General features: G+C 52.2%; 5 protein-coding genes across 25 annotated transcripts in view; 3 read left to right on the plus strand and 2 right to left on the minus strand.

Moving 5' to 3' along the window:
• The first annotated feature begins 3,236 nt into the window (after window positions 1–3,236).
• On the plus strand, window positions 3,237–9,472 carry LOC105497615 (chloride intracellular channel 1). Its single transcript, XM_011768840.3, has 6 exons — window positions 3,237–3,507; window positions 5,482–5,591; window positions 5,788–5,913; window positions 6,076–6,182; window positions 7,355–7,536; window positions 9,064–9,472. Exons 1-6 carry the CDS (start codon window positions 3,469–3,471, stop codon window positions 9,223–9,225), a joined length of 726 nt encoding a protein of 241 aa, XP_011767142.1. The 5' UTR covers window positions 3,237–3,468; the 3' UTR covers window positions 9,226–9,472.
• A 311-nt stretch (window positions 9,473–9,783) lies between these two features.
• On the plus strand, window positions 9,784–13,027 carry LOC105497616 (DDAH family member 2, ADMA-independent). Of its 4 annotated transcripts, none has more exons than XM_011768842.2 (7): window positions 9,784–10,004; window positions 10,830–11,190; window positions 11,310–11,409; window positions 11,536–11,609; window positions 11,771–11,890; window positions 12,374–12,523; window positions 12,709–13,027. In XM_011768842.2, the coding sequence occupies exons 2-7, from the start codon at window positions 10,894–10,896 to the stop codon at window positions 12,823–12,825; spliced, it is 858 nt and encodes a 285-aa protein (XP_011767144.1). In that variant the 5' UTR covers window positions 9,784–10,004; window positions 10,830–10,893; the 3' UTR covers window positions 12,826–13,027. The 4 variants fall into 4 exon arrangements, with proteins under 4 accessions (XP_011767144.1, XP_070953386.1, XP_011767145.1 ...); XM_011768843.3 differs by lacking the exon at window positions 9,784–10,004 and adding an exon at window positions 10,064–10,693; XM_071097285.1 differs by lacking the exon at window positions 9,784–10,004 and having other exon boundaries at window positions 10,047–11,190; window positions 12,423–12,523.
• Window positions 13,028–14,760: 1,733 nt separating this feature from the next.
• On the minus strand, window positions 14,761–17,009 carry MPIG6B (megakaryocyte and platelet inhibitory receptor G6b). 5 transcript variants are annotated; one of them, XM_011768847.2, is made up of 6 exons: window positions 16,896–17,009; window positions 16,354–16,701; window positions 16,098–16,188; window positions 15,701–15,741; window positions 15,484–15,563; window positions 14,761–15,357 (listed from the first exon to the last, which is right to left on the minus strand). In XM_011768847.2, the coding sequence occupies exons 1-6, from the start codon at window positions 16,954–16,956 to the stop codon at window positions 15,253–15,255; spliced, it is 726 nt and encodes a 241-aa protein (XP_011767149.1). In that variant the 5' UTR covers window positions 16,957–17,009; the 3' UTR covers window positions 14,761–15,252. The 5 variants fall into 5 exon arrangements, with proteins under 5 accessions (XP_011767149.1, XP_011767150.1, XP_011767151.1 ...); XM_011768848.2 differs by having other exon boundaries at window positions 15,484–15,582; XM_011768849.2 differs by lacking the exon at window positions 16,098–16,188 and having other exon boundaries at window positions 15,484–15,582.
• A 769-nt stretch (window positions 17,010–17,778) lies between these two features.
• LOC105497624 (lymphocyte antigen 6 family member G6C) lies at window positions 17,779–21,702 on the plus strand. Of its 2 annotated transcripts, XM_011768867.3 has the most exons (4): window positions 17,779–17,973; window positions 18,273–18,716; window positions 20,135–20,245; window positions 21,029–21,702. In XM_011768867.3, exons 2-4 carry the CDS (start codon window positions 18,665–18,667, stop codon window positions 21,241–21,243), a joined length of 378 nt encoding a protein of 125 aa, XP_011767169.1. In that variant the 5' UTR covers window positions 17,779–17,973; window positions 18,273–18,664; the 3' UTR covers window positions 21,244–21,702. The 2 variants fall into 2 exon arrangements, with proteins under 2 accessions (XP_011767169.1, XP_011767168.1); XM_011768866.3 differs by lacking the exon at window positions 17,779–17,973 and having other exon boundaries at window positions 18,137–18,716.
• LOC105497620 (lymphocyte antigen 6 family member G6F) overlaps window positions 21,642–25,050 on the minus strand; it is a 32,300-nt gene continuing 28,891 nt past the window's right edge. For 6 of the 13 annotated variants that reach the window (XM_011768859.3, XM_011768855.3, XM_011768856.3 and 3 more), the window contains one exon: window positions 21,653–22,877. In XM_011768859.3, the coding sequence (XP_011767161.2) occupies window positions 22,471–22,877 (407 nt within the window). In that variant the 3' untranslated portion in view covers window positions 21,653–22,470. Of the gene's footprint in view, window positions 22,878–25,050 lie in introns of all 13 variants that reach the window. The other 7 variants (XM_011768853.3, XM_011768854.3, XM_071097282.1 and 4 more) reach the window with 6 other exon arrangements.

The following is a 25,050-nucleotide window of genomic DNA, read 5'->3' on the forward strand; positions in this document are numbered from 1 at the left end:
GGGAGTTTGAGGAGGAGGCCAACCTTAAAGAGCCAGAGGCGCTTTTTTTTTTCCCCCCCTGCAACAACTCTAAGTTAATATTTGTACCCTCTGAGTTAATATTTATACAGAGCTTAGAACAGTGCCTGGCAAACAAAGTAAGACCTAAATGAGCGATGTTTCAAATAAGCGGAAACAAGCAGGACTCCTGCCTCAGCCCTCCTACCGTGCCTGTTTCTGGGTGCAGGGTATGACCACCCCCATAATGGCACGACGGGGCCTAGTTTATTATTTAAACCCCTCAAGTGGAGGTGGAAGCATTCGAATTACATCAAATTCTGGCAGAGAGAAGTAGATCTGATCAGAAGAACACCTACACCCCTATTGGGACATGCCCATACCTCTTCGCACATCTACACACCCCTGAAGACAGAGGTATCATTCATGCATTCGGCAACTATTTATTTAGTGCCTATTCTGGGCCAGGGGATAGACTCAAAGCGGTGAACATAACGAAGTCCCTGCTCCATAAAGCTTATTTGTGCGTGTGTGTGTGTTGCTGGGGAGGTTAGGAGGGAGAAAGAAGGAAAGGAAGGGAGGGAGGGAGGGAGGAAGGGAGGGAAGGGAGGAAGGAAGGAAGGAGGGAGGGAGGGAGGAAAGGAAGGAAGGAAGGAAGGAAGGAAGGAAGGAAGGAAGGAAGGAAGGAAGGAAGGATATTCCCTTTAAATGCACCATCTTCCCCAGCTTTGTTCCTAATACCCTGAGATGGGGAGATTCCTCCCCAGCCCCCCAACCCAAGAAGTTAGGAAAGATGGTGGGGGTGAGATGACCTAGCTGTGCTAACCAGTAATTGGAAAATCTCCTCTAGCAAGAAAAGTGGGGGAACAGAGTTAAGGGCTGGGTTAATGGTTACCCCTGGCAAATTTGTTGAGCAATGGAGCCATAGAAACTTGGAGGAGGTTGGTGACAGCTCTGGGGAGTGTCAGGGAGGGACCCACCTTCCAATCAGGGGTGTGAAGAGATTAGGAACTGGTTTACCAAGCCCAGGAAGGGGAGGGAGTGGAAAGAGAAGCCCGGAGAGGGAAAGAGGAGCTACTGAGATAGGAGAAATGCAGGGGCAAGGAGGTGAGATGGAGGGAAACCTCTGATGCAGGATTTGGGGGTACAGCCCTGGCTCTGCTGAATGGTTTCAGGAGAGGGCAGTGTTGCCTGTCACCTGGTAAATTAAGGCACGATACCCGGTAGGTAGTCATGCCAGCCAGCCAAAGTCATTATTGATATCAAGGCAGCTGTAGCTATAAAGCTGTAGGAGAGAAAAGAGAGGCAGGGGAGAGGCTGCCAAACCTGTCTGATCTTCAAGCTGGCCCCATTTACTTAAGGCTTCTCTTGGACACAGACCAGTTGGAACAGGAGAGGACCCTGAGAAGTAGAGTTGCTTTGATCCCCTCCCCTCAGTGGGAAGGGGTCCTGTGTGCAGATTTTGAGGGTCACCATAGAGGGAATTCACACACATATAGTCATGGAATCATATCCTTATAGGATGTTACAGTTCAAGGGAACAAACACCAAAGATAGCCTTTCTGTCGGAAGGAGAGAAAAAGGCCCTCCCACAGGCAAGATAAAACCCACAGAAGAGGAAGCACAAGAGGAAACCACCAACTGCTGGTTTCCAGCAGCACATCACGTCATTCCACCCCACTCCTCCCCCAAGTCTCTCCCTTTCTTTAAGTTTCAAGCCCTGTTTTGCTTCTGTGTTCTTGCACTCCACCATGGTTTTCTGGAACTGAAAACCAGGTCTTTTGTTGGACAGAGGGTGAAGAGCAGGATAAAAAAGGGATGGTTGGACAGGAGAGAAATTCAGGATATGGAGGCTGGAATTCCAGGTTTATTTTTTCAGCAGGTCATAAAAGGTTTAATAGAAATCAAGGTTACTGGGTAGAGAGCTGCTCCTCCTGTGTCCTCCCCACTTATTTATTTAGGTGTCCCCAAGGACTCCACTCCCACTATTCTGTCTGATCTTTCTTTATGCCCATGACAGGACCAGCTAACAACACCCCTGCCCCACCCCCTATACACATACTTCAGGATTGGGGCAGCTCTGTCTCAGGGCCATGATAATCCCACCCCTCTGCCCCATCTCCAAGGCAACCTGTCAGTGAGAAGAGGACAAAGGGCACAGGAAGGGGCCCCAATAGGAAGCATAAGTGGAAGCACAAAGCTGACCAAGCTACAGGAACAGACCTCTCCCTGCGACAAAGCCCCTTCCCTCAGCTTTTTGTTTCCTTTGCAAAAGACTTGGTCATCTCCCTTCCTATCCCTAACTCTATTTTCTTTTTCTTTTCTTTTTTTTTTTTTTTTTTTTTAGACAGAGTTTCGCTCTTATTGCCCAGGCTGAAGTGCAATGGCACCACCTCGGCTCACTGCAACCTTCACCTCTTGGGTTCAAGTGATTCTCCCGCCTCCGCCTTCTCGAGTAGCTGGGATTACAGGCACTCACCACCACGCCTGACAAGTTTTTGTATTTTTAGTAGAGATGGGGTTTCACCATGTTGGCCAGGCTGGTCTTGAACTCCCTGACATTAGGTGATCCACCCCCTTCGGCCTCCTAAAGTGCTGGGATTACAGGTGTGAGCCACCTCGCCCGGCCGCTAACTCTACTTTCTATACCCAATCCCAAGTCTAGGCCACAAGGACTGCAAATCTTAGTGCTGAGCTGGGCCTGCAGACAGTAGACTGTGGGGGGCACAGGACCTACTGAGACACCAGTCTGGGCAGCTCAGGAAGTGCTGGCGTCACCCCTTCCCTAATCCCAGGCTGCATGGCTAACGGTTCCTATCTGCAGTCCCAGCCTTCCACTTCCGAGTTCTTCTCTCAGACCACAGTCCCAGCAACCCAGAATTTGGAGTGGAGTCTGGAAGAAATGCAGGAGGATTAAACAACCACCTTTCCATTCAAAGGCCGCATCCCTGGATCTTCACGGGTGTGCCTAAGCTGCTAGTGTCAAGTTTTTTATATGAGGGTCAGTTGGGTTGTACTCAGGTTAATGAAGCAGGGAAACTGAGGCAGAAAAGAGTCTTGTGTTCAGGAGAAGTCGGACAAACAAGGAGGTTTTCAGGACTCCTCCTTAACACCCCCATCCCCATCCTGTGGGAGATCCGAGGATTCCCCTTCCGGACCCACTCCCTACATCGTCGAGTCCCGCCCCCCTCCAGTCCCCTCCCCAGGTTCAGGGCGGGGCCGCTCGGTGAGTCAGCGGCTCTCTGATCCAGCCTGGGAGGGGACCGAGCTGGAGGAGCTGGGTGTGGGGTGTGTTGGGCTGGTGGGGAGGCCGAGTTTGGGAGCAAATAGGGTCTGATTGAGCTTGTGTTGCACTGAAGGGACAGCCCTGGGTCTAGGGGAGAGAATCCCTGAGTGTGAGACCCGCCTTCCCTGGCCCCAGCCCCTCCCAGTTCCCCCAGCGACGGCCACTTCCTGGTCCCCGACGCAACCATGGCTGAAGAACAACCGCAGGTCGAATTGTTCGTGAAGGTAAGAACGCTTCTCTCCTCAGCCACCCAAATTCCTGGAAGCCAACTCCCACGTTTCCCTCGGTCCAGCCTTAACTCCCTAATCCCTTCCCTCCTTGGCTCCCACCCCCAATCCCACATGCCCTCTTTGGTTGAGGGGTGGTTTTGAGAGGGGAAGACATTAACTTGTTAGCAAGTAATGAGAGTTCTAGGATCAACCCTGAAAAGTTTGTAAAAGTGCAAGTTTCTAGCAGCCTAAAAGAAGGGAAGTAGAGAAAAAGGAGAATTCCCAAAAGTGAGAGTGGGGTGGGGTAGGGAGCAAGCTGGTGAAGGGACAGTGGGGGCCCAGCAGGGTTTAGAAGGGACAGAGGGGAACCTCAGTTAGGACATGTGTCCCTACAAGATCTGAGGGTGAGTAGTGTAGCAGGGGAGGGGTGTGTGTGTGTGTGTGGCTGGAGACATTTCAGGGAAGAGTGTGTGTTGAGAGAGGCCTGAGAGTGAGAGCAAGTAAATTGGGAAGCTTTGAGGGGGTGGAACAAAACAGGAGACTGGGATCAGAGTTCGAAAAGCAGAGCTAGAGAGGTGATGGGGTGGCATCGAATATCCGCAGGACTGGGGAAAGGGAGAGAAGGGGAGGTGGCAAGAAGACGTGAGTAGCTACCACAAGGATGGGTGGGAGAGAGATCACATAGAGGAAGAGAGCTCAGTTAGGGCATTTTGGGATTTGGGAGTTGGAGAAGTAGAAGACTTGCCCCAACTCTCTCCTCTCTCTGCGGGTGTGGGTGAGGAGAGATGGTCCTATGGCATTTGGGTAGCAAAACTGCAGGCAGCAGGCTTCTCGGTGTTGCCCAGCTCCCCTCTGATTCCAGCGGCCGGTCCCCTCCCTACCGCTGCTGCATTCTTTCCCCAGTCTGGGGACCTCCTGTCTATGCCCCTCTCTCCCTTCTGTAACAGCGTCCTCCTCTCTGCTCTGTTTGTGTCTCTCTGTTGGCATGCATGTCTCCCCACCCTCCACTTTCCTGCCGCCTTTCTTTCCCCTTCCCCGCTTTTGTTTCTCTCATCTTTGTGTGTCTCTGCCTGTGTCTCCCTCTCCCTTGTGCTTGGGTTTCTCGGGCAGCCATTCCCTCTCCCTGGGCCGGGGGAAGTCAGAGTGTGCTTGGGTCCACCCCCTTAGGTGTGGTCCCCACCTCACCCTCACATTCGCCTCTGGGGCTATTTTTACTCCTGGGTGAGGCTGTGCCGCAGAGATTCCGGCCCTGTGTCCTGTGAGAGGATAGTTATTGCAGTCAGAGGACTTGTGCTGGGAGACCCTGGCAGCGGGTTAGGGGGTAGCCTTAGCTGCCCAGGCCTCATCCTCATGGTCCCTTCCCCCACATCCTTGACAGGAAGGAAGCTGGAGACAGAGAGATGAATCACCCTCAGCTTAGGGGGAGGTGTCCCTTGGGCCAATGAGGTCACTACTTGCTAATTAGAGGGCAGCCCCTCTCTGTGGGGCCCTCCATATCTCTAGGGCAAGGCCCAGGGCCCCTTGACTAGACTCCCTACCCGGCTGCCAAAGACAGCTTGGGTTGGAGGTTTAGAGAACCAAAGCTCTGGCTCCCAGACCCCACCCCACCTCTCCTGTCTTCAGACTCTACTGCCTTCAGGAACCCAGAAATCCAGGCTTCTAGCCTACAACTCTGGCCTCACTGAAGTTCCACACCCTTCCCTCTCTAGGATTCAGATCCTCCCAAGTTCTCCAGGACCTCCTCCCTTTACTTACCTCCCACCTGTCCTCAGTCTCTGGGGAACCAGAAGCCTGCCTTTGCAAAAAAAATTTCCTATTGATCTGCCTTAGGTTTGACCCAGGCCCAAGGGCGAAGAGCCCATAGTGAGGGGACAGTGTATGTGTCATGACTAGGCAGAAAACAGCTGGTCTGGGAGTGGGAATGCAGAGACTGGCCTAGGGATTGGTGGGGTGCACCAGGCATAACCTTGGGTTGGGGTTGCTTTTCAGGCTGGTAGTGATGGGGCCAAGATTGGGAACTGCCCGTTCTCCCAGAGACTGTTCATGGTACTGTGGCTCAAGGGAGTCACCTTCAATGTTACCACCGTTGACACCAAAAGGTAGGCCTGCTTCTGTTCCTTGAAACACCCCTTGTGTACACATGTGTGCAAACACACACTCACGCACCCGAGTCCTTCTGTCGTGAACATTTTTGCCCTCCTCCTGGAGTCCCTTTCTTATCCCACGTCCTCCATTCCCCCTTTCTGGTTCTCCCTGACCCTCATTTCCAGTCCTGATGCCTAATCCTTTCTCCAGGCGGACTGAGACAGTGCAGAAGCTGTGCCCAGGAGGGCAGCTCCCATTCCTGCTGTATGGCACTGAAGTGCACACAGACACCAACAAGATTGAGGAATTTCTGGAGGCAGTGCTGTGCCCTCCCAGGTATAGTGGCACTCAGAAAGTGGAGAGGTGGAGCAGGGAGATTCTGGGAAACAGACAGGTAGCAGAATGGGAAACAGAGATGGTGGTGGGGCTGGGGCAGGGGAGCTAGCTGAGGTTCCTCCCAGGAAGACATCTTACCTCATTTTTCCCATTGGCTTTCAGGTACCCCAAGCTGGCAGCTCTGAACCCTGAGTCCAACACTGCTGGGCTGGACATATTTGCCAAATTTTCTGCCTACATCAAGAATTCAAACCCAGCACTCAATGATAGTGAGTCCTGTGGGTCAGAGGCCTGGGTCCTGGGAGGAATAGAGAGGACCCAGCGGGTAGGAGACATTAGGGGCACCTGGAAGTTCCGATATCAGGGAGATGAAGCAGATGTTGGTAAATTTCCCCCAGCTTCCCATTTTTGCTTTACCTCTGTATTTCCCTGCATTTTTATTGGCCAGGACTTTTAAGCCTTTCTCATTTGTTCCCTAGCCTCTTTTGCTCCACTGGGGACATTAGTTGTCTGCTGGCCTGTTTTCTGGCAGAATAGGATTATGCTTAAGAACAATCATCACTTTAGATCCAGATTGCCTGAGTACAAATCCAACTAGCTGTATAATTTTGAGCAATCATTTCACCTCTAAGTCCATTTCCAGATCCACAAAATTAGGATAACAATTTCATATAAATAAGTTTTTTGTTTTGTTATTTTTTTGGAGACAGAGTCTCACTCTGTCGTCCAGGCTGGAGTGCAGTGTCTCAGTCACCTCACTGCAACCTACACCTGCCAGGTTCAAGCTATTCTCCTACCTCAGCCTCCTGAGTAGCTGGGATTACGGACGTGCGTCACCATGCCCAGTTAATTTTTGTACTTTTAGTAAAGACGGGGTTTCACCATGTTGGCCAGGCTGGTCTTGAACTCCTGACCTCAGGTGATCCATCTGCCTCGGCCTCCCAAAGTTCTGGGATTACAGGCGTGAGCAACTGCACCTGGCGATATAAATCAGTTTTTAAAATGTAAAGTGCTCAGTTTGGGATGCCGAGGTGAGCGGATCACCTGAGGTTAGGAATTGGAGACCAGCCTGGCCAACATGACTGGGCTCTACTAAAAAAAAATACAAAAATTAGCCAGGTGTGGTGGCAGGCACCTGTAATCCCAGCTACTCAGGAGGCTGAGGCAGGAGAATCATTTGAATATGGGAGGCAGAGGCTGCAGTGAGCCGGGATCATGCCACTGCACTCCAGCCTGGGCAACGGACCAAGACTCCATCTAAAATAAAATAATATAAAGTAAAATAAAATAAAATGTAAAGTGCTTAGAATAACACATAGAAAAGTAAATGAGTGTTAGCTATTATTATTTTGGACTCACCATTAGTATCTACCCCCAACGGGCCTTTTCAGACTATGTCAATCTTTTCCTGAAGTTCTAATCAATTCCCTCTCTTGCACAGATCTGGAGAAGGGACTCCTGAAAGCCCTGAAGGTTTTAGACAATTACTTAACATCGCCCCTCCCAGAAGAAGTGGATGAAACCAGTGCTGAAGATGAAGGTGTCTCTCAGAGGAAGTTTCTGGATGGCAACGAGCTCACCCTGGCTGACTGCAACCTGTTGCCAAAGTTACACATAGTACAGGTGTGTGGTTATTGCGGGAGGAGAGGATGACCACTGGGATGGCCCTTTAAGGAGCTCCCACATGGGCTTCCCCTGACAACCACTCTGAAGATGGCTTCTTTCTTATTGTGGTTTTTATAAATTGCTACCAATGGCAGACCCCACCCCAGTCCTTTGCAGCAGTCATTGCTGGCAAGACCACTGCTTGAGATAATTATATTCCATGATATAAGTCATGGGTGCAAACAGACTACCAAAGAGGAATACATCCCAGTATTACTTTTGAAGAATGCTCTTCCTGTCTCGGTATCACTGCCAAATTCCCAGATTAGATAGAGCAGGCTTTTCCTAAAGTCAAAGCTTTAACTTTCTTTATAGCTTCAATCTTCACTTCCTCTTGTGGAAGATCAAAACTGCTGGTTCCCATGTTTTTGTCATAGCCTCAAAGCTATGGTTTAGTTTGTGCAACATGGGCCTGACGTCAGTCTGCCACACAACTATGTAGTGAACATCCATGTACTAAGCATTGAAATATACACAAGTGTATGGTGACTGGGCCTTGCTCTCAAAGGGTTGAAATCTGAGACAATAAAATATTCACATGAAAGTTAAGAATAAGGCCGGGCGCGGTGGCTCACGCCTGTAATCCCAGCACTTTGGGAGGCCGAGGCGGGCGGATCACAAGGTCAGGAGATCGAGACCACGGTGAAACCCCGTCTCTACTAAAAATACAAAAAATTAGCCGGGCGCGGTGGCGGGCGCCTGTAGTCCCAGCTACTCAGGAGGCTGAGGCAGGAGAATGGCGTAAACCCAGGAGGCGGAGCTTGCAGTGAGCCGAGATCGCGCCACTGCACTCCAGCCTGGGCGACAGAGCGAGACTCCGTCTCAAAAAAAAAAAAAAAAAAAAAAAGAAAGTTAAGAATATATGATGAAGTCAGATGGGCTGGGCACAGTGGCTCACACCTATAATCCCAACACTTTGGGAGGCCAAGGCTGGTGGATCACCTGAGGTTAGGAGTTTGAGACCGGCCTGGCCAACATGGTGAAACCCCATCTCTACTAAAATTACAAAAATTATCCGCAGTGGGCACCTGTAATCACAGCTATTCGGGAGGCTGAGGCAGGAGAATCACTTGAACCTGAGAGGCGGAGGTTGCAGTGAGCCCGGATCATGCCATTGCACTCCAGCCTGGGTGACAGAGCAAGACTCCCTCGTCTCAAAAAAAAAAGTCTGATGAAAAATAAGGACAAAAGTCACTGTGTCAGTGCCTGAAGTGGTATGGGGGAAAAAAGTCACTGTGGAAATTCAAGAGGAGAATTTTATGATATGTAAATTATATCTCAGGTTTTAAAAACTCAGGAAAAATGGCTGGTTATTAAAAGCCAGGATTTCAGTAAGTGAAAAGGAGGGCTAACGATGGTACAAGACAGTAAGGAGTTGAGCTGGTTTTATCATGTCAGCCTGGGGAGAAGGGAAAGGCCAGCGTAGCAGCCAAGGTGGCTTCCCTGGGGCTAACATGTTGGTCCCTCTCCTCTCCCCATCCTCAGGTGGTGTGTAAGAAGTACCGGGGATTCACCATCCCCGAGGTCTTCCGGGGAGTGCATCGGTACTTGAGCAATGCCTACGCGCGGGAAGAATTCGCTTCCACCTGTCCAGATGATGAGGAGATCGAGCTCGCCTATGAGCAAGTGGCCAAGGCCCTCAAATAAGCCCCTCCTGGGACTCCCTCAACCCCCTCTATTTTCTTCACAAAGGCCCTGGTGGTTTCCACATTGCTACCCAATGGACACACTCCAAAATGGCCAGTGGTCAGGGAATCCTGGATCACTTATTCCGGGATGGTGTGATGGAAGAGGGGATGAGGGAAAGAAATGGGGGGCCTGAGTGAGATTTTTATTGTGGGATGGGATGGGTAGAACAACATATTTCAGTAATAAAATACAGAATAAAAATCAAGTGTTTTTACGCATTGGGGGTTTGAAGTGTGGGTGATATGGAATGAGGGGTGGGTCAGTGATCTTGAGCTCAGGGCAGAAGCCAGGAATTAAGAAGGGAAATGTTTGTGGTGGGGGCTATTTTTCGTGCCGGTCCGCCGTTGCGCTGTTGTGAGGTCTACGAAGCATTTGCAGCCCCGACACTAGGGCCGGCCAGATCTGGGTGGGCCTGGGCAGCGCTCGCTGGGCGGCGCCGATTTCTGGCAAAGGGGACGCAGTCTGGATGTAGTGGGCGCGGCTTAGCAGGGCGGAATGGGCGTGGCCCAAAGAAGCCCCGCCCCGTCCCGCTTAGACAATGCCCCGGAGCCGCCAGACCGTCGCGCCCCCGCCCCATCGTAGTATATGAGCTCGCCTACCCAAGGACCCCCTAAAAGCCAGAGCTCCTAGTCCCTGAGGCTTGAAGACGGGGACTCCCTTCTCCACCAACTCTATCCTCGGGGGGTGGGGCCCCAGCCGAGATCACAGCGCGACAGGAGTGGGGGTGGCCGCTGGAGGTGAGTCTTGGGTGGGAGGCCCTGAACCGTATGGGGGCCGGAGTTTGGGGGTGCCGGGCCCATGCCTGCACCGGACAAAGTATGGGGAGCCGGCATTTGGGCGCGGAGCTAGGCGGGGTGGACTTTGGGACACAGACGGGGAACCCGGCCCTGGAGCCGGGAGTAGCGCCAGCGCCCCGGAACCACGCCCCCTGTTTCCCCGCCCCTCGCATTTCGTTTTAGACCTCTCCCAGTCCTTTGGGACTCAGTCCGGTTTATACTAGGTCTTGCTAGGGGCAGCGTGACCGGCCAGGGCGGAGAGAGGATGCTTAACTCCTTAGGCTGGAACTCCTCCCTTCCTACCCACCTTTTTTCCCTTCTCTTTCGGGTATTCAAGACTTCCATCCCCCAGCCCTTGACTCTCCAGCTTTCTCCTTCTGTCCCATAACCCCTGCGGGTCCCGGGCCGGACTTCAAGCCCCTACCGTAGCGAGCAGCTGAGGGTTAAGGGGGCGGGGCTGCTGCATTTTTGGGGAGTGAGCGCATCCTAGTGGCTGCCAAGAGGGGCGCCCGACAGGGACCTCACGAAGCCCCCGAGCAGGGGCAACAGGTGTTTTGGAGATTAGACACCCTAGCCTTGTTCCTCAGGCTCCTCTTAAAGAATCTGACCCCTGAGGGTGCTGGGTAGAGTGGGGTCGACAGGAGCAGAAGGTCTGGAGGGGGTGGGGCGGAGTGGGAGGGACGCCCAGAGATGGCAGGAGGAAGACCTGGGCGCTCTTAACCACCCCCAACGCCCTTGTCTGCATGTGTCTTTCTCTGTCTCCTCCTTTTCTGTTTCTTCTCCCAGACAGGTGAAGAAACAAGAAAACTAAGAAATTCGAGCGGTTGGAGGGGGCTTCTGTGTGGATGGGATGGGGACGCCGGGGGAGGGGCTGGGCCGCTGCTCCCATGCCCTGATCCGGGGAGTCCCAGAGAGCCTGGCGTCGGGGGAAGATGCGGGGGCTGGCCTTCCGGCTCTGGATCTGGCCAAAGCCCAAAGGGAGCACGGGGTGCTGGGAGGTAAACTGAGGCAGCGACTGGGGCTACAGCTGCTAGAACTGCCACCTGAGGAGTCGTTGCCGCTGGGACCGCTGCTTGGCGACACAGCCGTGATCCAAGGGGACACGGCCCTAATCACGCGACCCTGGAGCCCCGCTCGTAGGCCAGAGGTGAGCGCCACGGCGAGTGTGTGGTATAGGGAAGGACAGGAGGAGCTGGATGTCGGGGCTTTGGGGAAGAATTGGGGACGGGGGTGTCACAGCTCCGTGCCCTCTTCTCCTATCCTAAGGTCGATGGAGTCCGCAAAGCCCTGCAAGACCTGGGGCTCCGAATTGTGGAAATAGGAGACGAGAACGCGACGCTGGATGGCACTGACGTTCTCTTCACCGGTGAGTCTGGTGGGCGGCACCAGCTGGGTCTTGGCACAGGGAAGTAGAGTTTGGGAGACTCGGCCGTCTCGAGCCTTGTTTCCAACTCATTCCCGCCCTCAAACCTCCGCGGCCTCCCGGACTCAGGCCGGGAGTTTTTCGTAGGCCTCTCCAAATGGACCAATCACCGAGGAGCTGAGATCGTGGCGGATACGTTCCGGGTGCGGAGCGGGACCCGCCTAGGGAGGGAGCGGGGTGCAGGTGGGGGGTCGGAAAGGCCTGGGAGCCCGCTGGGGAAAATGAGAGGCACAGAGCAGCCTATGTTTGAGGATATCCCATCACCCCTCCCGCGCCCCTGAAAACCTCCCCTCGCTCTCCCTAGGACTTCGCCGTCTCCACTGTGCCGGTCTCGGGTCCCTCACACCTGCGTGGTCTCTGCGGCATGGGGGGACCTCGCACTGTTGTGGCAGGCAGCAGCGAAGCTGCCCAAAAGGCTGTCCGGGTGAGGAGGGGGCGGGGCCAACGAAAGTGGGCGCGGTTCTGGGCCAGGGAGGCAGGGAGCTAGGAGGCTTAGGAAATTAGCCCCAACCCCTGCCCTCATTGGGCTGTCCATCTTATATGAAAGAACACACGAGTAAATAAGAAGTTACAACAGCGGGACTAGGAACAGGGGTGATTAATTTGCTATTCCGGAGTTTCAGGAAACCCCAAAGTTGGCACCTAAACTGTTACTCTAAGGATGGATAGGACAGATAAGGGGAGGGGCTGGGGAAGGTAGGAGGTTGAAAATAACTGCATGTGATTCCAAGGTGGAAATTAGCAAAGGTAACTAAAGTACTTAGTGTCTGACATACAGTAAGCTCTATGTGCTTGCTGTCATTATTATGCACAAATGTCAGTCTTTCCCTAGCCCTTAGTGGTGGTTGAGCAGGCGGACTCAGCTGTGGAGAGGTTCTGAGACTGCAACACTTCCTTTTTCCTCCAGGCAATGGCAGTACTGACTGATCACCCATATGCTTCCCTGACCCTCCCAGATGACGCAGCTGCTGACTGTCTCTTTCTTCGTCCTGGGTTGCCTGGTGTGCCCCCTTTCCTCCTGCACCGTGGAGGTGGGGATCTGCCCAACAGCCAGGAGGTGAGGGAGGGCAGGAACTCCAACACCAAGCACCATCAGAGAAAAGAGTTTCAGGCTTTCCTAGTGGGAGGAAGGGTACCTTCTCTAGAAGCCTGGGTGGGGCCACTCTGAGCTGGCTGGAAGAGTGGCCTGGCTCAGCCTGAGGTCTCACTACCCTCTCCCCACTCCATGTCCTCCCTGTGCAGGCACTGCAGAAGCTCTCTGATGTCACCCTGGTACCTGTGTCCTGCTCAGAACTGGAGAAGGCTGGCGCCGGGCTCAGCTCCCTCTGCTTGGTGCTCAGCACACGCCCCCACAGCTGAGGGCCTGGCCTTGGGGTACTGCTGGCCAGGGGTAGGATAGTATAGGGAGCAGAAGGGGAAGGAGGGTTAGATAGAGAATGCTGAGTAGGCAGTAGTTGGGAGAGAATCTCAATATGGGGGGAGGGCAGAGTGTAGGGAAAAGGATAGGGGCCACTGGGTGAGTCCTCCCTCTCAGAACCAATAAAATAGAATTGACCTTTTAGACTGGGCTGTGACTGGTGTCTTACTGGGTCAAAGGGATAAGGCAGGGCTGAAACCTGGGGTTGGGGTCAGTGCAGGGAAGAAGGCCTCTCATTCAAAAAACTTGTTAGATACTTACCAACTCATTGCCCAACCATGTCATAGGAACTTGCGCAAAAGATGGACAAGACAGAATTTCTATCGTGGGAAGTGTGTCCAGGGCAGAGAAAAGAGTGTACGGATGGATTGCTCACTGAATTTATCTAAAAGTCAGATGATTCAGAGACTGGTAGATTACCAGTCCACCCCTATTTGATAAAGAAAAAGAAATGACACTTCCAGGGACATTCATTTTTCATTCATTCATTTACTGAGGCTTAGTAATGGTATCAAAAGGGTTGGTCTCCTGATGGTGGGGAGCTCACAGTACATGCAAATTTCTTACAAATTGAAATACAGGTTGTGATGTGATGGAACAATTTACAGAAGGCTGTTTCTATGAGGGAAATAAAGGTGGTGTGCCCTAGGGCATCAAAGTATATACAAGGGGTGGGCCAGGAGGATCAGCTTCCCAGAGAAGGCCACACTTGAACTGAGGATAAATAAGAATTAGCCAGGCAGATAGTGTGGAGGAGGGAAAGCGGTACTACAGAAAGAAGGAATTGTACTGGGCAAAGACATTTTGGGGCTAGGGAGAATTCTCTTAAGGCTGGCATTTTCTAAGATGTGCATGTGGAGTGACAGAGATAAGCCTGGAGAGTGGACAAAGTGCTGTAGTATGTTGTATCCAAAGCCAAGGCATGTGGGCACAGAGCTGAAGCTAAGGAGAGTACTTCAGTTCTGTAATAAGGGCTGTCAGAAGCAGTTATCTCTTGAGTAGCATCTCTCTGACTTCAGGGAGGAAAGCAAGGGTAGGAGGATGAGGTGGGGCTATGGGTAATCCAGGAAGGAAGTGAGGAGAGTACATTCACTTGGCAGCACTGGTCATGGAATAGAGTGTGGGTTTGACAGTGATGTTAAGATAGAAAGACTGGACTTTATGGCTCACTGTGTGGGAGTAAGAGAGGAAGGAGGTCTGCGTGACTCCCAGTTTCTGGGTTGGGCAACTGGGTTGTTAAAGAGAATGCAGAGGAGAATTAAGTGAGCAGCTTCAGAGATGACAATGAGTTGGGTTTGACATTCGGAGTGCAAAATGCCTGAGGTCAGTCAGGCAGAATGTTTAAGGGGAAGTTTGTTAATCCCAAATCTGAGATCTGAGCCAGACAGAGTTCTCGGTGTCATTTGCAGAGGTGGGGGCTGAGGACTGACTGTGGATGAGAGTGTCCCAGAAGAACAGAAAGGGACAAACCTAGAATGATGGGGAATACTGTAGGGATATGGAGCAAGGAAGAGGAGTCCAAAAAGAAAACACCAGCAACAAAGTAAAATAGAGTTTAAAGAATGGAGTAATCAGGCCGGGCGCTGTGGCTCACACCTATAATCCCAGCACTTTGGGAGGTCGAGGCGGGTGGATCACGAGATCAGGAGATCAAGACCATCCTGGCTAACACAGTGAAACCCCGTCTTTACCAAAAATACAAAAAATTAGCTGGGCGTCTTGGCAGCCGCCTGTAGTCCCAGCTACTCAGGAGGCAGAGGCAGGAGAATGGCGTGAACCCGGGAAGCGGAGCTTGCAGTGAGCCGAGATTATGCCTCTGCACTCCAGCCTGGGCGACAGAGCGAGACTCTATCTCAAAAAAAAAAAAAAAAGGAATGGAGTAATCGGAGACCAAACCAGATGAATGCTAAAAATGTCTACTGGGTGTGGCTCTTAGGACGTTACTGGCAATCTTATGGAGAGCAGATAAGCAATTTCAACAGATGAGCAGTGGGGATAAAGTGAAGGAGAAGAAAATGGAAGAGGCAGGTGTATGCCCCTGGTTCCAAAGCTTGACTGTGAAGGGAAGGGAAGAGATAAGGCAACTGTCTGGGACTTTTGATGTCATGAGATAGGAGCTAGGGCTTGATTGGATATGCAGACGACACCGGTGGTGAGGGAGACATGGAGGTTATAGGAGAGATGTGAGTAAGTTTAGGAGTAAGATCAGTGGCAGAGACAGCCTAGAGCCCAGGTCTCCCGACTCCCAGTCTAGCACTTATTTCTATACCATGGTGCCTTCCTCTTCCAGGTGAGGGATCAAGGAGGGGAGAGGGATTATGGGTAGCTGGGATCCCCTAGCTTGGGAGGTTTGGAGTAAGGGCTTCCCTTCAAACTACAACCGCATAGATGGTGGAGGCATCAGCAGGGTCCACTGTGGACAGCCGGCGGGGCCTGCTGAGGGCTAGATGGTCCAGATCCGCATAGAGCAGGCTCTGGAGGAGGAAGGGCAGGAAGACAAGATGGTCTCCACAGTCTCCCTTGGGGTTCAGGCCTTTTTTTTTTTTGGTCCATATTCCTCAGAGATTCTGGCCATCCCCTTCCCATCCCCATGCCCTTACCGGTTCCTGGTCCAGGTCCCCTGGAATCTTGGGCTCTTCCTCCTTTACTGGCCTCTGGGGCTCGGTTTTCACAAGTGGAGCTATGTGGGGGGGACAGAGCTGAAGGATGGAGAGAAGGTGACCAACATGTCTGTTCCCAGCAAGGGCTCAGACTTAGGAATTGAGGGGTGGGGAGTGGGTGTGTAGGAGAAAGAAAACGGGGTGGAGTTAGTCTCACCAAATCTAGGGAGTGGTCGAATCGGTTGCGGGGGCAGGCGCCTGTAAGGGACATTTGAGTCTTTGAGAGCCACCAGTCTTGTCTCACTGGTTCTCCTGGGACTCAGGCCGCACCAAGGACAGTCCAGCAACTTGAAGGCTCAGACCAGAAACAACTTAGACTCTACCCCCACCGACAGTCCAGCCCAGGCTCTGACTCTGCTGCACTTCCAGCTCATCTCCTCTGGCTGGGCTCTACTCACCAGCCAGCAGCCTCGCTCCCACCTTTGACCTCTCCCATTCTTCGCCAAGACAGGACCAGAGCTCTAGGTCTAGCTCTTTCTTTTGCGAAGGTTCTGGTCCTGCCCTTTCCACCTCTGGTCACTCCCATTTAACCAGGCCAGGTCCCTCCTGCTCACCTGTGCAGCCACCAGACCAGGCCCAAAGCTCCCAGTCCCAGCACCAGCCCAGCGCCCAGCAGCGGGATCAGGAGCTGGGGATACAGGGACCCTGGGGGAAAGGCATGGCAGGGAGGGATGCTGAGGTCAGGGGTTTGACGAGAGAGAGCCAGCTCTCCCGCTCAAGAACCCCCAGCCAAGGCCCTCTTCCATCCTCTTCCCTCCTCCGGGTATGTGTCGGAGTTAAGTTCCCTTGTGCGCACAGGCCTGGACCTACCATGGGTAGGCCCGGGAGTCTTGCAGTAGGTCCTGTCCCCCAGCACGTGAAGCACTGTACGGCTCTCGTCCTCGTGGCGGCCCTTGCAGAAAAAGGTGCCCGAGTCCCCCGCGCTCAAGAGGAGCTCCAGCCGCCGGATACCAGAGTCCAGGGAGCGAAGGCGGCCTACAAAAGGCTGGAGGGGAGGCACGGTAGGGGTCCCGCTCGAAGAGGCCCACAGGATCGGTCGGCGTCCTTTGGAGAGGCCCTTGCAGGCCGGAAAGCTGGGCGCCCAGACCCAGCGGATGGGGTGAGAGACTCCTACGCAAGAGAGATTCACCAGGTCCCCAGGGCGGCCGTCCAGAGAAGCTAGGAGAGGCCGGAGGCTGTGGTTAGGGCCGGTCCATAGGGCAAGGCGACCCCCCATCCCGTCTCCTCTTTCTCTTCTCTCTTCTGCACTCCAGCCATCCTGGATCTTCCCACACACAACCCACCCTACTAGGCGGCCCCTTTCTTGCTTTAGCCCCTCTGCATCTATCACAACTCTCCCAGGGATCGCTTACCCCCTTGGTTCCCTTGGGCCCTCAAGAGCAGCAGCGGTAGCAGCTGCAGAAACACAGCCATGGTTGGGATGTGGTGAGGAGAAGCTGCGAGCGAATCAGCGGCGTGGGGCGGGTTGGGGGGGGACCGGAGGGAAGTTGGGGGTGAGGAGAACGGAGGGGCTGGGGGGCTCCGATAAGAGAGGGGGCGGGGCCACCAACTACCCAGATCCCTTTGGGAATCCTCGCAGGCAAACTCAGAGTCTTCAGATGGTGCTCACTTAAAATGTGTGCTCGGGCCAGTTTACATAAACACTTTTGCCTGCTTAACTTTTCAGGCGCGCCTGTAATCCAGGCTACTTACGAGGCTGAGGAGGGAGGATCGCTTGAGCTCAGGAGGTCCTGGTTGCAGTGAACTGTGATCAGGCCATTGCACTCCAGCCTGGGCGACAGAGCCAGCCAGACCCTGTCTCAAAAACAACAACAACAACAACAAAAATCCCTATTTTGTAGGGTATTGTGATAACGAAATAAAGTAATGCATGTAAACTGCTTAGAATACGTAGGATCACTATGTAAGTACTTGCCATTATTATTACTATTTCTATTATTTTTATTATTATTATTATTTTTTGAGACAGAGTCTTGCTCTGTTGCCAGGCTGGAGTGCAATCTCGACTCACTGCAACCTCTGCCTCCTGGATTCAAGTGATTCTCCTGCCTCAGCCTCCCGAGTAGCTGGGACTACAGGCGCACACCACCACACCCAACTAATTTTTGTATTTTTAGTAGAGACGGGGTTTCACCATGTTGGCCAGGATGGTCTTGATCTCTTGACCTTGTGATCCACCCACCTCGGCCTCCCAAAGTGCTGAGACTGCTGGCATGAGCCACCACCCCCCAGCCTACTATTTCTATTCTTATTTTAGCTTCTACCTCACCTCTCTGTGCCCATGCTGTTCCTCCTGCCTTGGTGCCCTGCCCAAGTTGGCAGGTTTTGACTAGGGAGGTGCTTTGGAGCAGGTGCACACAGCCACACCTAGGACAATTGCTGCTGCTGGACTGGAGCAACAAGGTCACACCAAGTGCAAGTGGAGCCGAGGTGACGTCCTGAGAACCTTCATGGGAGCCTGAGGCAGCCCCTACTTAGCAGACCTGTGGTGGCTCCCCTAGATGAGTAGCCCCAGCCCCTGCCTCTGCTGCTATGGCATCACAGAAGCCATCAGTGAGTCACTGATGGCTGAGCAGGCATTGGAAAGACCGAGTGGGGCCTGAATGGAGATTAATTTGACCCATTCCATCCCCAATTTCCACCAGCATGTCCCTATCAATGTCCAGCAGGGACCCAGGGACCCAAATTCAGCAATTAATTTGGGCCTCATCCTTTTGTCCATTTCCCAGGAACCAGCAGAAGCTACCACCATGGACACTGTAAATCACAGAGGCCTTTGATGATGCTCCTTCAGAGGACTCAGCAGCAGGACTGTTAGCAGGGGGCCAGGAAGGGCATCTTGGCCTGAAACCAAGAACCACAATGGCATTGGCCACTAGTGGCACCTGCCCTCCCCCATCCCTCTCTCCCATCCCTACTTCCCACTCTGTCCTGCTCAGTGCCTCCCCACCCCTTGTCTTTTCTCTGGTCAGCTGTGTAGTAAGTGGGAAGGGAGGGGCTATCAGAGGCAGTGAAGGGAGGAGCCTTTAGGTTTATAAGTTCCAAAAAGGCCACTCAACTCCCAGAGCTGGATTCTACTTTAGCAGCTGCTGTGGTTGCCACCATTCTCAGGATCCTCGCCATGAAAGCCCTTTTGCTGCTCACCCTGTCTGCTCTGCTCTGCTGGGTCTCAGGTGAGCACCTGGGGGCCCCAAGGACCTGGTTTGCCTGGTCAGGACCTTTACACCCTGCTTTACCCACTTCCCTGCCCTACCCACCACTCGGGATCCCAACACCCCCAGCCCCAACTGGCTCAGGTCTCCTATGCCACCAAGACCAGGCTTCCCTATGACAGCCTCCTTGCTCTGTTTCTCAAAATGCCAGGTCTCCATCCATCCTCCCCACCTCCAAGACAGACCCATTTCTCTCACCTGCCAGGGCTCTGGGTCCCCTGTTCCCCACTCCAAGGTGTCCCCTCTTTGGAAACTCTGGTATCCAGTTCCCCAACCAGCCCCACTTCAATATGCAGCTCTCCAGAATCTAGCTTACCTGCCTTCTTCTCTATCTGCTGTGCTCAGTAAGTTGTCCTCTCAAAGACCTAGGCATCCAGTCCCAGGCTTCTTTTGTAGCCCACCCTCCCCATCTACTCCATCAGGGACTCAGATGTTCAGTCCCTCAGCCATGGCCTTTCCTAGATACCCTCTACTCCCCTCCTGGGTTGCATACCCACTCCCCTACCAGGGATACAAGCTTTCTAGATGGTTGCAGTGACATCTAAGAGCCTCCATGGAGATAGAGCATTTTCGTGAACCTTCTGAAGAAGGGACACCTGGGCCACTCACCTCCAGGGTGAGGTGGATTTCACTGAGGTGCACTTACCAGGCTCCTCCACCCTTGGACCCTGCGTCACCAAACTTGCCTGCCCAAACCTTGAATTAACTGAAGCAGGAACTTTGGGGTACCGCCTTCTGTATCCACCCTCTCCATTTTGATAAGGTGCTAGGATGGAATCTGGTGATCTGTCTCTCAGGCATCATTCCTTTCTGCTGAAGAGCTACTGGGGTGAGAGGATTCTATTCAGGTCTGGTTCCTCTTCCCACACTCTTGCCAGCTCCAGGATGTGAAGAGTAAATTGTAAATTGCTAAAGCTGGCCACAAATGGCTTTCTCGCCAACCTCAAGTTCCAAGACATTTCTGACAGTGTTGTAACAGTCATGATTTTCATTTTTATTATTTCTTCTTCTTTTAAGTTTCCATCTCCTCCTTCACCACCCACATTCTTTCCCCATGGTATCTTCCTCACATTCCATCTATCTCCAGCCCCATGTTTTTGTTCATAGCTCTGTCCCTCTTGACTCATCTCCAAACGGGGTGGAGTGAAGGAAGATATGTAGGGCGTGGGTCTTTCACAAAGCAACAACTCTACCCTTACCTGCCGCCTACTTTCCATTTTCCCTGCATCACTCACCTGCTCTGTGCTTACTAGACCAAACAGCCAAACAGGTTGGAGCACCTATGTGATGGGCTCTTCTCCACCCTCCACCCCCGCCCCCAGCTCAGCTTATCCCCAGGTAAGTCAGAGACCACCTCAGCCTGACTTGTGTCTTCCCAGCTGACATTCGCTGTCACTCCTGCTACAAGGTCCCTGTGCTGGGCTGTGTGGACCGGCAGTCCTGCCGCCTGGAGCCAGGACAGCAATGCCTGACAACACATGCATACCTTGGTAACATCCCCTTCCTTAGTGGGGAGAGCAGGGAGGTGGGAGACTCTATGGCCAGGATTGAGGCCCAAATGGGGCTAAGACTGAGACAGAGAAGCAGAGGATTATAGCAATGATATTATTTGGCCAAAGATGATTGTGTGCAACATTCTATGTCTTTGCATGTCTTTTTTTCAATTAGTGTTCATGACAACCCTGTGATGTGGTTGCTATTATTATATTGAGAAAACGGCCTCAAAAAGAGACAGTAACACAACCGGGCATGGTGGCTCATGCCTGTAATTCCAGCACTTTGGGAGGCCAAAGCAGGTGGATCACTTGAGATCAGGAGTTCAAGATCAGCCTGGCCAACATGGTGAAACCCCATTTCTACTAAAAATACAAAAATTAGCCAGGCATGGTGGTGGGCGCCTGTAATCCCAGCTACTCGGGAGGCTGAGGCAGGATAATTGGTTGAACCTGGGAGGCAGAGGTTGCAGTGAGCTGAGATGGCACCACTGCACTCCAGCCTGGGTGAGAATAAGACTCTGTCTTGAAAAAAAAAAAAAAGAGAGAGAGAGAGAGTAACAGGTCCAAGGCCTTATGGCCAGCAAGTGATAGAACCGGGACTGGGGGAGTGGTGGGTAAGGACGTGCAGGAGGAAGATCAGACTGAGAAAAGAGAAGGGGAGGGCCAGGGACAGAGTTGGGAGGGAAGGAAGCCTAGGTGGGTGGATGGGGTGGGGAGGTGGACACAGGCATGCCAGGTGCCCATCCTAGCTGATTCCCTGCCCATTCCCACTCCTAGGTAAGATGTGGGTTTTCTCCAATCTGCGCTGTGGCACACCAGAAGAGCCCTGTCAGGAGGCCTTCAACCAAACCAACCGCAAGCTGGGCCTGACATATAACACCACCTGCTGCAACAAGGACAACTGCAACAGTGCAGGCCCCCGGCCCACTCCAGCCCTGGGCCTTGTCTTCCTTACCTCCTTGGCTGGCCTTGGCCTCTGGCTGCGGCACTGAGACTCATTCCATTGGCTGCCCCTCCTCCCACCTGCCTTGGCCTGAGCCTCTCTCCCTGTGTCTCCATATCCCCTGGTTTTACAGAATAGTCTCTTCCTAGCTCCCATTTCTTTAATGGTCTCTCTCTAGCTCCCATTAAACACTGTTCTGAGAGGTCTCCTCATCCATCCTTCCCACCTCACACCCTTCACTGCTCTTTCCGGGTCCCTTCCCACTTCTTTCCAGGGCCTCCATTGGCTCCTAGAAGGGCTCCCCACTTTGCTTCCTACACTCTACTGTCCCCTTCTTGAGAAGGGATTGGGATCTGGGCCTGAAATGGGGCTTCTGTCTTGTCCCCAGTGAAGGCTCCCACAAGGACCTGATGACCTCACTGTACAGGCTCCCATACATACCCCATCCCCCATACTGACCTCTTTCCGTTTTGAGTAATAAATGTCTGAGTCTGATAAAATGCACATTTATTATCAGAAGACCTAAGGGTCAGGTCACCTCCCAGGAAATAATACTCTCAATCTCCCACCCTTACACAGGAATCCTTCAGGGAGGTTCCCTGGGAGGCTGGGCTGGGGCAAATGGAGAAACAGGTTTTTCAGGTCTTCATCCTCCCTTCCAGTGTCTCCAGGTGGCACACAACAACTCATATCCCAAATTTAGGCCACACCCCTGATGTATTGCCAAGAAGAAGGTGCAGCCTGGCTTGAGGGCTCTCCAGAAAGGATAGGAGAGGCACATGGGGATGGGGCCCGAGACCCTGTTTCTTCAGTTTCTCTCAGGTTAGAGTCAGAGGCCTCACCTGGCCTGGTTAGTAAGTAGGGCACCAAGCAGTTTTTACCTATCACACTTTTTACATTTCTTTTCTCAATTCAAAATAGTCCTATTGGGAGCCAAGTTGCAAATGGGAGAAAGGGGAGCAAACCCAGACTCAGGCTCGCAAAACCCTGGCAACCCCACTCAGTGAATCTCATTGCTAAGGAAGATTCAACCTAGCAACAGGATCCAGGAGCCACAGAAGGCAGAGAAGCCATCGTCCTTTGGGGTTTAGTTGGTTAAGGAGTGCACCACTGTAATTAAGCCCGCTGTTGCTTGGTAACCCCCAAACTAGAACCTGGATGCCCCATATTACCCTTTAAGTCCTCCCATCAACCAAAGATAGATGCAATTTTCCAGTCAGCTGTAGAGTGGTGCATAGATTTTAATGACTCACAGAAGGATGCCTGTCTTCTCACATTAGATGTTCGGATGTCCCTTGTTCCCTTGCTCCCTTCCTCCTTTCTCTACTCCTACTCCCACTACCCGCTCCACAGTCCTGGTAAGAGACAGGTCAGGGCGGTAGCTGCTGCAGCCAAAATGCATGCAGGGGCCACGTGGCTTGCCACGGCGCTGTTGCACAGGTCTCCCAGGTAGCAGTCCCTGTGGGCTGGATAAGTCACGTCTCCCACTGACTCTGTCTCCACTTGATTGCAATGACGGGCTGCGACGCAGGCTGGATGTTGGTGAATCAAGGTCACTGGGGCTGAGAGAGAGAATGAAACTGGGGTGTTGGACTCCTGGCTTCAGGACTTGCCTTCTGGGGCAGAGCAGATGTGATTTCAAGGAGCCCAAAGGGATTTTCAGCCCCCTCAAAAAACACCTCCCTGAAACCAAGTGATCAAAGTTAATGCATTGACATTGTAAACTCCTGATGTGATGCAGTGAGAAGGACGCAACGTCACTTCTGTAGTATTCTTGCTTAAAATGCGTGACCTCAATCTCATCATGGCAAATATCAGATAAATATAAATTGAGGGACATTCTTTTTTTTTTTTTTCTTGAGACGGAGTCTCACTCTGTAGCCCAGGTTGGAGTGCAGTGACAGGATCTCAGCTCACTGCAAGCTCCACCTCCCGGGTTTACGCCATTCTCCTGCCTCAGCCTCCTGAGTAGCTGGGACTACAGGCGCCCGCCACCTCGCCCGGCTAGTTTTTTGTATTTTTTAGTAGAGACGGGGTTTCACCGTGTAGGCCAGGATGGTCTCGATCTCCTGACCTCGTGATCCGCCCGTCTCAGCCTCCCAAAGTGCTGGGATTACAGGCTTGAGCCACTGTGCCCGGCCTGAGGAACATTCTATAAAATAATTTTTAGTATATCAAGTATATGTAAATTTTTTCTTTTTTGAGATGGAGTTTCACTCTTGTTGCCCAGTTGGAGTGCAATGGTGCAATCTCAGCTCACCGCAACCTCCACCTCCTGGGTTCAAGCAATTATCCTGCCTCAGGTTCCCGAGTAGCTGGGATTACAGGCATGCACCACCACACCTGGCTAATTTTGTATTTTTAGTAGAGACAGGGTTTCTCCATGTTGGTCAGGCTAGTCTCAAACTCCGGACCTCAGATTATCCACCTGCCTTGGCCTCCCAAAGTGCTGGGACTACAGGCGTGAGCCACTGCATCCGGCACGTAAATTTTTTTAAAAAATCTAAAAATGATTTTATTTATTTTTAGAGAAAGGGTCTTGCTCTGTCACTCAGGCTGGAGTGTGGTGGTGCAATCATAGCTCACTATAGCCTCGAACTCCTGGGTTCAAGTAATCCTCCTACCTCAGCCTCCCAGGAAGCTGAGATTACAGGTGTGTGCCACCATGCCTGGCTAATTTTTTAAAAACATTTTTTGGCCAGGCGTGGTGGCTCACATCTGTAATCCCAGCACTTTGGGAGGCCGAGGCGGGTGGATCACGAGGTCAGGAGATCGAGACCATCCTGGCTAACACAGTGAAACCCCATCTCTACCGAAAACTCCGGACCTCAGGTGACTCTTCTGCCTTGGCCTCCCAAAGTGCTGGGATTACAAGTGTGAGCCACTGAGCCTAGCCTAAAAATGATTTTTTTTTTTTTTTGAGACAGGGTCTCATTTTGTTCCCCAGGCTGGAGTATAGTGGCATGATCATGGCTCACTGTAGCTTCAACCTCCCAGGCTCAAGCAATCTTCCCTCTTCAGCCCCCTGAGTATCTAGGATTACAAACATGTGCCACCATGCCCAGCTAATTTTTTAATCTTTTTTTTTTTTTTTTTTGTAGAGACAGGGTCTCCCTATGTTGCCCAGACTGGTCTCAACTCCTGGGCTCAAGTGGTCCTCCCATCTCGGCCTCCTGAAGTGCTGGGATTACAGGTGTGAGTCACTGCACCGGCCCTAAAAGTGATTTTTTTAAAACTCTAGGTATAAAATAATTTATCAGGGCTCTTCAAATATGTCAGGGTCATGAAAGACAAAAACAGAGCTGGCACAGATCAGAGGAGACAAAGAAGACACGAGAGCTAAATGCAATGTAGGATCCTGCTAAATCAAATAAAGTCTGTAGATTAGTTAGTAGTATTGTATCAATGTTATTTTGTGATTTTGATAATTGTACCATGGTTATGTAAGATGTCAGCATTAGGAAAAGTTGAGTATTTCTGCAACTTTTCTGTCAATTCAAAATTACGTTAAAATAAAATATTAAGAATATGTACACACACACACAGACAGACACACACACACACACACACACACCCCTCCCTGGTCCTTGACTAATGCTGAAATTTTGAAGTTTGGTTTTAACTTTGGCCTTTCAGGGCCAGAGCTCTTCACCTGTGAGCTAATGGGCCTATGAGACTCTTTTGGGAGAGTAAGGAGGTGGAGAGGTGGGGGCACAAGGACTGTGGGCCTCTCAGGGGCTCCGTGCCAGGAGCCAGAAGGGGTACAGACTGCTCTCCTCTGACAGCCGCACCATCTGCCCAGAGCCAGACTGAGCCTGGAGGGTTCTGGAAACCAGAAGGATTGACGTGGGGCTGG

This window comes from Macaca nemestrina, chromosome 5, assembly GCF_043159975.1.
Source record: "Macaca nemestrina isolate mMacNem1 chromosome 5, mMacNem.hap1, whole genome shotgun sequence".
Taxonomy (NCBI): Eukaryota; Metazoa; Chordata; class Mammalia; order Primates; family Cercopithecidae; genus Macaca; species Macaca nemestrina.

Coding starts and splice junctions, on each gene's coding strand:
- MPIG6B (XM_071097286.1), bottom strand. CDS start 16,956: ATGGCTGTGTTTCTGCAGCTGCTACCGCTGCTGCTCTTGAGGGCCCAA. Junction 15,742..16,353: donor GACTCCCGGGCCTACCCATG/GTAGGTCCAGGC, acceptor TGTCCCTTACAG/GCGCCTGCCCCCGCAACCGA. Junction 15,358..15,483: donor GGGACCTGGACCAGGAACCG/GTAAGGGCATGG, acceptor TTCCTCCTCCAG/AGCCTGCTCTATGCGGATCT.
- LOC105497615 (XM_011768840.3), top strand. CDS start 3,469: ATGGCTGAAGAACAACCGCAGGTCGAATTGTTCGTGAAG. Junction 3,508..5,481: donor AGGTCGAATTGTTCGTGAAG/GTAAGAACGCTT, acceptor GTTGCTTTTCAG/GCTGGTAGTGATGGGGCCAA. Junction 5,914..6,075: donor GCAGTGCTGTGCCCTCCCAG/GTATAGTGGCAC, acceptor ATTGGCTTTCAG/GTACCCCAAGCTGGCAGCTC.
- LOC105497624 (XM_011768867.3), top strand. CDS start 18,665: ATGAAAGCCCTTTTGCTGCTCACCCTGTCTGCTCTGCTCTGCTGGGTC. Junction 18,717..20,134: donor TCTGCTCTGCTGGGTCTCAG/GTGAGCACCTGG, acceptor GTGTCTTCCCAG/CTGACATTCGCTGTCACTCC. Junction 20,246..21,028: donor GACAACACATGCATACCTTG/GTAACATCCCCT, acceptor TCCCACTCCTAG/GTAAGATGTGGGTTTTCTCC.
- LOC105497616 (XM_011768842.2), top strand. CDS start 10,894: ATGGGGACGCCGGGGGAGGGGCTGGGCCGCTGCTCCCATGCCCTGATC. Junction 11,191..11,309: donor GCCCCGCTCGTAGGCCAGAG/GTGAGCGCCACG, acceptor TCCTATCCTAAG/GTCGATGGAGTCCGCAAAGC. Junction 11,891..12,373: donor CTGCCCAAAAGGCTGTCCGG/GTGAGGAGGGGG, acceptor TTTTTCCTCCAG/GCAATGGCAGTACTGACTGA.